The 12492-nt window shown below is 41.1% G+C and overlaps 1 protein-coding gene across 2 annotated transcripts in view; it reads left to right on the forward strand.

Moving 5' to 3' along the window:
• ABCG2 (ATP binding cassette subfamily G member 2 (JR blood group)) overlaps window positions 1-12492 on the forward strand; it is a 662915-nt gene that overhangs the window by 615079 nt on the left and 35344 nt on the right. For both annotated transcript variants that reach the window (XM_078676202.1, XM_078676203.1), the window contains 2 exons: window positions 110-234; window positions 7184-7338. In XM_078676202.1, coding sequence (XP_078532328.1) covers window positions 110-234; window positions 7184-7338 — 280 coding nt within the window. The remainder of the gene's footprint in view (window positions 1-109; window positions 235-7183; window positions 7339-12492) is intronic.

A 12492-nucleotide genomic window follows, 5' to 3' on the forward strand; every position in this document is an offset into this window, starting at 1 on the left:
GTCACTGATGTGTAAGGCTTTCTGGGGAACCTTGTGAGAACATATATTACTTTAGAAACGTTTTCTGTTGATATGAACTACAACAGTTGTTTTTTTATTTTGTCTTTAGACATGAGTACATCAGTGGGTATTATAGACTGTCGGCGTATTTTTTCTCAAAGTTGCTGGCTGATTTAATACCCATGAGAACTCTGCCGGCCATCATCTTCACCTGTATCATTTATTTCATGATTGGTGAGTATCTAATGTAGTATGTTATGTATAAAATGAGCCTATGTTGTATCCATATACACTAGCATTTTCTATGCCATATTAGAACATTGGAATGTTGAGAGCTCCATTGAAGACAATGGAGTAGCTCTGGCCTTCCAATGGAAGGTGTAAGCCTTCTGCTCCAACATTCCAATGTTTGTCTTAATGTTTCTCCTTTTTTAATTTTGAACATTTGACTATCAGTGGGTGGAATATTCTAATAGCCTTATAGCCATTCTGCTATGGCCTATACCGGTTGTTAAAGGCCCTCTTCCTAGCCTCATACTCGGGTTCAGCGGCTTTAAAAACTGGTATAGCCACATTATGAATCATCAATAGTAACAATAATGACATCAAGTTGCCTCAAATATAATTTCATATAAATAACAATTGCATTTTAACATATCTAATCAAGTAATTCAAGTTTAAAAGAAAGACAAATAAATTTCATGGAGGATGAAAATTCTCAGAAGATACAGGTAAAATATTTGGTTTATCACTATCACATTTGTTAAGATATGTGCTAAGTGGTAATCATAGTAATTGTACATTATGAACAGATGAGCTTTGAGTGGCACATTCTCACTTCTCTCCTTCCATCTCCCCTTCTCAATAATGCATACATACTTTATATGGTTTTTCTTATAGATTTCTAGTACCGCATATTCATTTTGGTTTATCAATATTGTTCTTGTATTTGGTTGATATGTAGTTTGTATTGAATTCAATAAAGTCTTTTTAACACGAAAAACTGGTATAGCCCTTGGCAGCGGGCTATGAGTCTTTACTGTGTTCAGACCGAATTTCCAGGAAGAATTGATTTCAGAAATGTTTTTCTCTTCTTCTGACAGATCTCACCTATATAGGGCTTTCAGTTATCCCCTTGCTTCTGATTGGATGGCTTTCTTGTCTTGCATATTCTCATTTGTTAGCTTTCTTTCCTATTCTTCGGCTGTCTCACTTCATGAGTATTGCTTCTTTACTAGGTTCTGATTGGATGACTTGTGTTCTTCTGTTGCTTGCAGTGAGGGAACTACTATTGACTTTTTCTTCTAGCTCTATGGCAGTGTCTGTATTTTTTTTCTCTTGTTTGCTGCTTCCCATATCCTAACCCCCTCACTCTCTTTGTTGCTTCTCACCTACTACCCCAACAGCTATTCCACTGCTTTCCTCATTTGCATATTTTTTCATGTTTAACCCTTACTCCTCCCTTGTTCCTGCTCCCACCACTCTGTATTTCCCTCACTACCCCATCGCATTTTTAACTTTTATTTGGAAGAGCCCAGTAGCTGAAGTTTGGGGGAAACATCGGTTAATACTTTACAACGAAAGTCATTACAGTGAATTGCAGTAGATGGCGCTCTAACCTAAGGAATAGTATGATTTACTATTCCAACACCTTCCCTACTGTACGTAGAAACTGGAGTTGGAATAGTAAATCATACTATTCCTAAGCCCATCGCCCTCCAACGCAAGTCGTTGTAATTACTTGCGTTGTAATGCCTGCATGATGTAATGCCATATATTAGAAATTTGGTGCCTTACCGGGTACTTTCTCAAGTTTTCTCATTTACTGCTCCGAAATAAGCCCCGTTGTCTTAGTACTGTAAATAAAAATAAAAATAGCTGCCGTATCATGCCCTATGTGGGTGCAAATGTGGTGACACATTTGCGCTTATATATCAGTCAGTCAGTCAACAAACTTTATTTCTGCAATACTGCAATAAAAGCACAATAACAGATAACATACTTTTAACAAAAGGCATAAGATAGCTTTTTACAAGGTGTCATCAGTTTCAATAATTATTTATACACATTTAAACCCTTGGAGAAAAAGAAAGCTCCCCGACTTAAATTTGACCCTAGGTGGCTTTTGGGGAGAAACAAATAAATAACAGTCTTTAAAATCAGCTTAAAAATAGTATACATTTAAGTTTTCTTTAAAAAGATAAATAAGCTAGGATAAAAATTAGAAAATTAGAACATCAATTAAAACCTTTTGGTATCAGGAAATTCACCATTAGGAGGGCGACACACGCTAATTCCTAGTCCGTACATTTCACTAACCATCTACGCTTGCACCACATAGCAAACAAGAATTTTGCTATGGCAACTACAACAACCAGGTACGTTTCATACTTTAGTAATCTATATATGTCATGAACACTTCATCTTGCTTTTTATTGCAGATGCGGATCAGCATCAGCAATAATATTTATTTTTCTTCTTGTCGATGCATAACACATTGGCAAAAAGCATTAGCACACCCAAGAGTTGTGCATTGTTTTTATATCGATTGGCTTTGCCAGTACTTGTTATTTCTACACTTGCATCCTGGAGTTTATAAATGTCCAAGTAGTTGAAGCGTCATCTAGTCAGGAGAGGAACAAAGGTATATAACATTGTTAAAGATCCTATTATTTAATGTCATGCATCCGATTTCCTTTGTCTAAACATGTAGTAGTATCGCTAGCTTGTAGACTGTGAAAAAGGTGCAAAGCTAAGAACATGTCAATGGTCTTTAAGCAGATTTTCTCTGTGAACTAAAGACAGGAGTTCGATATTTGCTTGAGTTCAGATCAGGGTTCCTGTACCCTCAATGCCAGCCCCTCTCACCTATGGTATAGCTACCCTTTTTACCTCTAAGGCGAGTCTCTAATCTTAGTCAGTTCAGGAAGCTGCTTAGGACTTGGCTGTTCAGTCTGTAACTGAGTATGTAAATGACCATTGCTTAGCACCAGTACGCCTTTGAGGTAATCGAGCGTTCTATTAATGTTTATTATAATAATACTAATGTTGTATCAGCATGCTGCGTACATGCGTGTTACGTCACATAATCCAGACTGTCCTTGCACTGAAGGATTTCAGGGAAGATATGGTCATTGCATGGAAGCAAAATAGCCCACACTCAGTTCTCAGTTGGTCGGGTAAGCATGAATTCCCACCAAGCTAGACAGTCATTAATGTCAGGTTATAGTAAGCACACAGGAATGCTCTATAATGCCCTCCTCACAGGGACCTTTTGATTTGCATGCCAAACATCTGCAAACCTTAATTAGTACAAACAAGCATGTGATCCAAAAAGCAGGCAAACAATTAAGATAATAGTCCGCTCACACTCACAAATTAGTGATGAAGTCAAACTTCTCCCGTAGTCCGTAACAATGAAATATGACAGTTCAAGGAGGCACAACTCTGACAGGTCGCCACTGGGTTGAGGTTGTCCTCATCAGATGATGGTTAAATCAGTAGCTTTATGAGCATGAACCCTGAGCTGTCATTCTTCAAGTCATCTGGATCTCAACTGCTGCTCTACAGAAGGCCTACAGCACATACAACACAAGGAGAAATAGATACAGAATGAAATGCACAACTGGATAGGCGTACAGCCACTACAGCTATGAATAATACTTTGCAAACCCGTCTTTCAGTATAAGAAATCTCGCAGCTCTTTTCATAGACACAGCATACCAGTTTTCTACGTATTCCTGTTATTAAATAAATATTTACGTGTTTCTATTTATTCATGTAGTGCATGTACTGTCCCACGTCACTCCACACGGTGTTACATGAATATGGTTTGCCATTGCATAAAATTCAGCGTAGGCATTAAATGGAAATAAAACATGAGAAACAAAATGGCAAGGAAGCCTGTTGGGTTATGCAGTACACACTGTTGGTCACATTACTTGTAACTCAGACACTCTGACAGCAGTTTAAAAGTCAAGAGCAGCATGCCATCGCACTGCCTTGTCCACAGTATTTGTCCATGGTGACTTTGGATCAGCCACAATAACATACCTCTAGGCGAGCCTTCTTTGTTCCCATCTCAGGCTTGAAATGTTCCATGCCTTTCTCCCTTACTCAGCTATTCACCTTTTTCCATCCTTGTTAGTGCCACTTGTAGATTCGACCACAGGTAGTTAATCAGAACTGCAGATTTTTTTTCTCTACCTGTCCACTGTGCAATCAGTTCACATAATGATGTGCATCAAAGGTAACCTTGTTTTAAGTCCTATTTGAAATGCAAAATGATCTAACAAAGAATCTGGTAAAAAATTCTTAATCAGTTCCATTTGGGTCCAGCCCAACAATTCATTCCAAATAAGGTATACCTTCCTCAGGCTCACCGCACAGCTAATAACGTTCCCCTTCCATATGAACACACCAACACACATCGGGGCATTGGAGCAAACATGTAAGATCTTAATGCAGACTAGTGCCATCTATTAAAAAATATAGAATACATATATTTTTTAACTGTGGCTAAAGTTCTTGTTCAATATCTTTTTTGGCCCACTTGCTAAATGAGGCATCGAATAACTATTAATATTTATTCCACCTTCTTTGAGACCATTTTGCCACTGGTAGACTGTCCCTCATTGTCTTTAAATAAGTGAATTTAAATGAGATCCGTTCCTGTGTATATAATAATAACATAAAATTCCCCTTCTTGTAAAACTATTATGTTTTTTAGTTTTTCCCTGGAAACAGCTTTACTAGATTTTCTGTAGATTTATTTTACGCTGAAGGAAGGCTGTTTCCTATTTTGCCTTTTCTGGTATTCGGTATTCTTCGTTTTTTCAAAAGATTTCTTCCTTTTGCTCTAGTCGAAGCGGAAGGATTTGGAAGGGGTTTATTAAATTTGACTTTGAGAAAGGATGATCCTAGATTGTTTTTAGGTAGCAAGTACAAGTTTGTCAGATTTTTGGAACTATGTCCCCCAGGCTGTCATTTATATTAAAATGTGTGCTGGCTGTTTTTGTAATAACTGCAATCAATTGTTTAGATACCTGAGGTGACCCATATAAAAGGTATTCTCATAATCCAGTCTAGATGATGTCAAGGAACGTGCAGCTGAGTTTCTAGATTGATGGTCCAAATTAGGTCCAGAAGACACCAGATCTATATCAGATTTTCAGCATATCCCCAGGCTAAGTAGGAATCATCGTACGTAAATATACAGGTCTCATTTTTAGGTCGAGCTTGGGCAGCTCATGCGCTGCAGCGGGGCATGCCGTATTGCAGTATGTACTTGCCGCACCACAAACTCTCCGCCCATATTTTTCATTGGCTTGTGTCATTGTCCTTCTTAAATGCTGACTTCTGAGTCGTAAATAGGCTTGTTAGTCCCTCCTTAGTACCGCCTTGTCTTCATTTGTAACCTTCCATGAGGACTGGCCCTTTTACTTTGGTTGTTACACGGCACGTGTTATTTGGTCTGTAAGCGCTATTTCCTTTAATGAGTTTCTCTTACTGCAGGCACGACTTGCGTTGCTTCAGCTGGTTTTGAAAGCAGCAGCACGCCGTGCTTTACCTTTTCAGATAAGGTTCATGCATCTCCCACCAGGTCTAGGTCTGTGTCCCTTCTTTGCTTTAGTGTAACACTGCTAATGCTATGCAGCAAAGGCACCTATTCCCAAAAAAACGTGTTATCTCTTTTTGTGTTTCCTTTCAACGCCTATTCCGGCACATCCTCAACTTGATTCCGTTTCTCTAAACCAATATTACATTTTGTCATGTAAGCCTTTATCTAGCATGCATCTTTTTCAGCCAGGCATTATAAAAAGAGTAGTCGACTGGTATTGCGTCGCTCCCAAAAAATAACCACAGAATATGATCGTGTATGTGCGATGACATGTACATTCTAAGTGCTGCACAATTGCAGGAAGTGACTTAATACCATATGCATAGGGTTTGTTCTCAGAAACAGATAAGCATATTATTAACATGCATTTGCAATGCAATAGATCTCGCATTTACGCAAGTTTGCCCTATTGGCATTGTAAATGACAATGTCTTTAATTTATGTTTTGGTTTTTAAAACATAAATAAAAGGCATTGTAATTTACAATGCCAATAGCTTAAACTTGCGTAAATACGAGGCCTATTGCATTGCAAATGCTTGTTTCGTTTTTACTCCTGGACATATGTTTACACTCTGTCCTGGATTGACTAGGCCGCCGGGAGAAAATGCCTATGGTTCGTTACCCTTAGGGAAGGGACAGTGACAACAGCTCTTTTGATTGCTTGGAGGGCTGAGGACAGATCATAGACAAATCTGCAACCTAGATCACAAACTCTGATAATGGAGGTAGGAAGGAACCCCATATCATTTGGCCAGAACCTTAAAACAGGGTTGCCATCCACTATCAGAACGCTTTTTGTTTGCAAATTAAGCCTCAGCTAATCTTTGGCCAATGCAGTGTCCAGCTGGCAGTTCCTGGGTGTGACTTCCCTACAGTTTGTGCATCAACAGTCTAGGTGTAAAAGATGAAGAAACCACTACAGCTTGTCACTCAGACTTGGGGCACAGTGGGGCCTGGTGAGAGCTAGAATAGAAAGGTGTTAGGTTCTCTAGGAGAAAGCAGTGACATAACGCAAAATGACGGTGCCTTGCAACAGAATGTGATGAGGGGTCCACGAGTCTCCCATATACTCATTCATTTTGGGCTGATTGGGGCCCCTTTGAAGTGTTCAATGGCCCCCTAGAGGATTGGGCCCGCGGCGCAGAGGGTTGCTGTACGCTCCTGGGAAAAAGAGCCCTGTGGGGAAAACCAGGTCCACTGGTGTACCATACAAGAAAGAGCCAATGAGAGAGAGCATGGCTGAAGTTTATGCCTGCAAGGATTAGCGAAGGAGAAATGGGTTTGAGGTGGGGATTCCAACAGTGTTTGCAAATGGGGGGTGAGGGGGTGTATAGAAGGAGGAGAGCCTGCCATTAATTTAAATATTTTCTTTCCTTTGATATCTTTACATTCGAAATGTTCTCTTTTCTAAACAATTCTCTGCATTGCAATACGATGGTCCCTTTATCTGGCTGCTACTTGTTCCAGGATGGTGGTGTACCATTGCCAAATAGAATATTCATTAGTACTGATAAAATGACCAAGAGGGACTAACATTGTGTTATTAATATCCTATTTTTTAGGTTTCAAAGAAGAAGCAGGACCGTTCTTTATCATGATTTTTACACTTATGTTGGTCTCCTACACCGCAACATCAATGGCGCTTGCTATTGCTGCAGGACAGAGTGTGGTCGCTGTGGCTAACCTCCTCATCACCATCAGCTTTGTCTTCATGCTTGTAAGTTCTCAACAGACTGAATGCTTTGGCCATTTTTGTTGTACTTTTTCATAATGAAGTAGGTACAGGTTTTACCCCGTGGCCCGAGTGGGTCGTCACTCTGTTTCTTTTATCCCAAATGATGGAAAGTCTCACCTGCGTGTAATGAATGTTGGACGCATTAAGAAAAAAAAAAAAGTACGTTGGTTTAGGTCAGTGACTTGCGAGCTGCAGTGTTACATTGAAGCCTGAATGGATGTTGCAGACCAAAAAGAAGCACATTAATAAACAGTTCAAGCAGTCTTGAAAAGTTTGTACTTTAAAATAGCCAATCGCAGCAAACAGACCCCGGAGTGAGGAAATTAATTTGTTGTTGAGTAATTAAAAGTGGTACAATAGCAACATAATACAAACATTTAAGATCATAATCTTATCAATAGAGGGGCAGCATTTCTCAAACCAAAACTGAAATAATTTTAGACTTTATTGCAGTTTAGCTAAAACCATATATTATACATGTTACAATTATAACATTTCTAAAACTTCCAACCAAATGTTTTTTTCCTATATCCATAAACCTAGTCACTCTACCCATCAAAATTAGACTCTTACCACTTGAAGCAAATATATTTAGTCCTGACACTTTAAAATGTAACATTTTCTAAACATTAATTGAGTATTTATTTCTGAGAGAACGTGAAGACAAACCTATACTCAAAGTTGGAGCTCCCTTTTCTTGTATTTCCAAGAACTGAATGCAAACAAGTAGCACAAGACCAATGTCTAAAACAGACCTTTTGGACACCTGTCTCTTTAATCGACAATGAAGTAGTAAACATGCCCCCTTTCTTTGTTACCATACAAGTATGTGTTTTTCTGAATTAATGTTTCCTGCTGGGACACATTTACTTATTTGTTGGTTAACCCTTTTATAATTTAGAGGACGTTTTCAATTTTGTTTTTAATCTCTAACTCCTTTAACCTTTACAATAATATCACCTTTACCTCCCTTTACCTCTACCTACCTCTACCCACCTCCAAACCTTAAATCAACCATCAACTATCCAATCCGAACCCTAAAATCAAACTTACCTTTCTTTACCTCTACCCACCCTGAACCATAAATCACCCTTACCTCCCTTTATTTCTACTCACCGAACCATAAATTTGCCCTTAGCTTGCTTTATCTCTATCCACCCCAAACCCTAAAATCATCAGTTTTTCTCTTTACCTCTTCCTACCCCTGAATCCTAAAATCACCCTTATCTCCCTTTACCTCTATCTACCCATAAGTCAAAAACCACCCAGTTAGATTTTAGGGTCTCTAGTTGGCACAGGTAGGTACTTGTGACAAATAGGGACCCTTGCCTCTAGTCAGGATAATGGGATTACACTCCAAAATTACCCCTGCTCACCCCCTTGGTAGCTTGGCACGAGCAGACAGGCTTATTTCAGAGGCAGTGTGTAAAGCATTTGTGACCACATACAGTAACCCAGTGACAACACTACAAATGGACACCACACAAAGTTTTATATCAAAATAAGTATACTTTATATAGATTTACCACAAGACCGTAAACGACAAAATACACAATACTGGTACTTTAAGATGGTAGTTTTAGCTTAGTTTAGTTCAGTTCTTCAGATGCGACACTTTGCGTCAATGTACCTTAGGTTGCGTTGCGCTTCCACGGCAAGCAATGTTGCAGCGAGGGCAATGCGGCAAAGTTCAAGTACAAAGAAATAAAGACATGAAGATCTTCCAGATGCGGCACGCTTCTCCGGGGATGCAAGAAGTTCTCGGTTCGCATTGTCTTGCTTTACCATTCTGTGTGCCTCTGACTGTGTATTCAGCACCTGGTGTTGGAGTGACAGGAGCTGGGAATGTGCATTCACTCTAGTCAGTCACAAGCGGGGTTGAGATGTACCTTTCCTTGCCTGGGTCACTCATCGCTGGACTTAATAGACCTGATCTGCAGTTAGAGTGATATGAGGAGTTTCGCTAGCACCTGAGAAAACTGTGTCTCCTTCGCACAATGTAGTCTCTACCCCCTGTAGTCATGCTGCACCAAGGAGGACAGGACTTGTTTGGAATGGGCTCAGAGACCCTTACAGCAAAGAGAACAATGACAAAATGGAGTATAAGTATGAGACCTTAAACCCCAGGACTTTAGATTACTTCAAGAAACAAGAGGAACCTGACAAGAAGAGCAGAACAGCTGTGTGGGGAGCGCTGGCCCGCAGTTGCTACTTCTGTCTGTGGTGAAGGAAAAAGGCTGTCTCTTTTTGACCTGCTGGGGTATCCTGCTTATGAAGAAATCTTCAAGGGCATGTGAGTGCTGGCCTCATGTTGGAAGTCTCAGGGAGATAAAAGAATTCAAGAAAAGTAAACCTGCCTGGGAGGAAAGCTGCAGAAGCTGTGTGAGGAGCGCTGCCCCTGACTTGCGAGGTGTAAGTCCGCCAGCATTGGTTACTCCTGCCTGGAGAAGAAAGGACTGGACTGCCCTTTTACCTTTCAGTTTCAAAGTAAGCGTGAGTTGAGCGCTTCATTACAAAACGGGAGGATCGCTGTGTTCTTCCCCCCTCAAATTTCAAGTGAAAGCACGCAAGGAACGCTTTGATTGCCCCACAGCGCATGCAGCACTGTACTTTCCTCATGGCCTTTGAACAACAGGAGAGGGCAGCGGAGGTGCAGGAAACGCTTGGTTTTGGACTAGTGTGTTTTATGTATAATACAAATGATATTTTTATATAACCTTGTGGGGAGTCTCTTTTTGTGGTGTGCCTAATGTGTCACTGGTGTGTGCGTGTGTATGTTGCGCAAAAGCTTTATACATTGCCTCTGGGATAAGCCTGACTGCTCTGCTAAGCTACCATGGGGATGAGTAGGGGTTATCTTGGGTGTGTAGCTCCCTTGCCCTGAGAAGAGTGCTGGGTTCTGCCTGGCTTAGGTGCTTAACCTAGCCAACCAGAATCCCCATTTATATCACCCACTATATGCCTCCTGGGTGGCACAGCTAATGAAAAGGACTGGTGGATATACAGGATAGCACAGAGCCATAACCAGTGCATGCACTGTCTCAGGCGAGACACAAAATATAGGGTGAGGAGGGGATAAATTGTGAAAGAGTTGAAGGTGTCCACCAAACATATCGAAGGGCAGAAAACAACCAAAAGTGCCCCCAAAACCTTTAGTGGCACTAGGATGAAGGCAGGAGAGTGTTTAAAGAGTGGACAGGAATATTCCTGCCAGAGGGGGAACTGCCTGTACTACGCAGGACCCTTACCATGCAGTCATTACCATTGCAGGGAAGCACTTTTGTATAACAAAATACATTTGATGTTATTTTAAATAAAATTGGATTTTAAGGTTTAGGGATGGATAGAGGTAAAGGGAGTGAAGAGTGATTTTAGGGTTTTGGCAGTGGATAGAGGTAACAAGAAGCAAGGGTGATTTTAGGGTTTAGCTGTGGGTAGGAGTAGAGAGAGGGAAAGTGATGTTAGGCTTCAAGGGAGCAAAAAGGTAAAGGGAGATAAGGGTGAATTTAGGGTTCGGGTGGGTAGAGAAAAAGGGAGGTAAGTGTGATTTTAGGGTTTGGGGTGGGTAGTGTTATGTTTCATATAGGTACCCTAATACAGGCCTGGGTAACATCATACCCTTTCATCTACATTACCTCCCCTACACTACACTGTAACAAGCCTTTTAGGATTGAACCTTTACCTAGTTCTAGTTCTGGGCGCAGAAGGAGGGTTTCCCTGAACAATAGAGTTCTATGACTTCATCATTAGACTGACACAGTATGAATGAATATTCATAAGGGTTTTTGGAAACCAGGCTGTGGCTACATCCACCTGCATAATATCTACGTACAACGTTCACCCTATACGTCATCCTCAATTCCAACAATGGCTAACACAAGAAACAAGGGACAAAGGAACCCTAGATACTTTTCTGTATAAATACAGCACCTCTTGCTAGTATTAGTTAGAGGGAACTGAGACTTCCAGGCCGACACACTGACCAGAGGCGCTGAGGCTTCTGAATGCAGATGCTCCAGCTGACAGTGGTCTAAACATCCCTTGCGGGGTGTCCAACTCGAGACCAGGACAGGGTCCCACACTCTTTTGCTTCAGGTAATGGGGTTAGACTAAACCTAGCGGGATTCTTGGCTTCACACCTACTCACATGCTAGGTACACTTAGGTACATCTAGGTAGGCATCGTAGGAGTACGCACTTTCTTTCATCATGCATTTTATATCCATGTATGTGTTCATGACTATTGAAAAATGGTGGACTGTCCAATACTTTTATATTGTTGTTATTGTTATTGTTAACTTAGTTTTCTATAGCGCCAACTCACCTACAGGTCTCTAGGCGCTCAAGACCAGATAACAAAACCACAGTGAAAGAGGACAAGAGGAGGCCTACAACACCACTTATCTAGCTGAGCCGAGAGCCTCCCTAAATAAGAAGGTTTTTAACAGCTTCCTGAAGCGCAGGAGATTCGCTTCTTTCCGAAGTGATTCTGGTAACTTATTCCAAGTCTGAGGGACCAGAACCGAAAAGCATCTCCCTCCTTTAGTTTTTAGCTTGTAACGAGGGCAGACCAAGAGCTGGGACTCAGCGGACCTCAAAACTCGCTTATGGGTGTACACTTTCAGGCGTTCTTTAATATAGGCAGGGGCTTGCCCGTAGATAGCCTTGTGTGCCGTGCACAAGCTCTGAAACTCCACCCTCTGCTCAATGGGAAGCCAATGTAGCTTGAGCAGTAAAGGAGAGGCGTGAGATCTTCTGGGTAGCTTGAAAATCAAACGTACCGCATCATTAAGGACCACCTGCAACCTGTTAATCAAGGTTTTAGGCAGGCCAAGATAGAGGGCATTCCCATAATCCAGCCTCGAAACGATGGTAGCAGAGACCAACATACAGAGTGCGGAAAAGGAGAGGAGAGGGGCCAACTTTCGCAGCTGTCTGATCAACCCAGTACACAACCCTACTACTGAGGAGATCTGGCTGGCCATTGACAACTCATTGTCAATCTTGATACCGAGACTTTTTACTTTATGACACGGTATCGGTGAGGGGCCTAATTCCTGGGGCCAATAAAGGTCACTCCAGGGTGAGGCTAAGGTGGAAACCACCAGAACCTCCGTTTTTTCCGGATTTATTTTCA

This window comes from Lissotriton helveticus, chromosome 2_1 (assembly GCF_964261635.1).
Source record: "Lissotriton helveticus chromosome 2_1, aLisHel1.1, whole genome shotgun sequence".
In the NCBI taxonomy this organism is placed as follows: domain Eukaryota; kingdom Metazoa; phylum Chordata; class Amphibia; order Caudata; family Salamandridae; genus Lissotriton; species Lissotriton helveticus.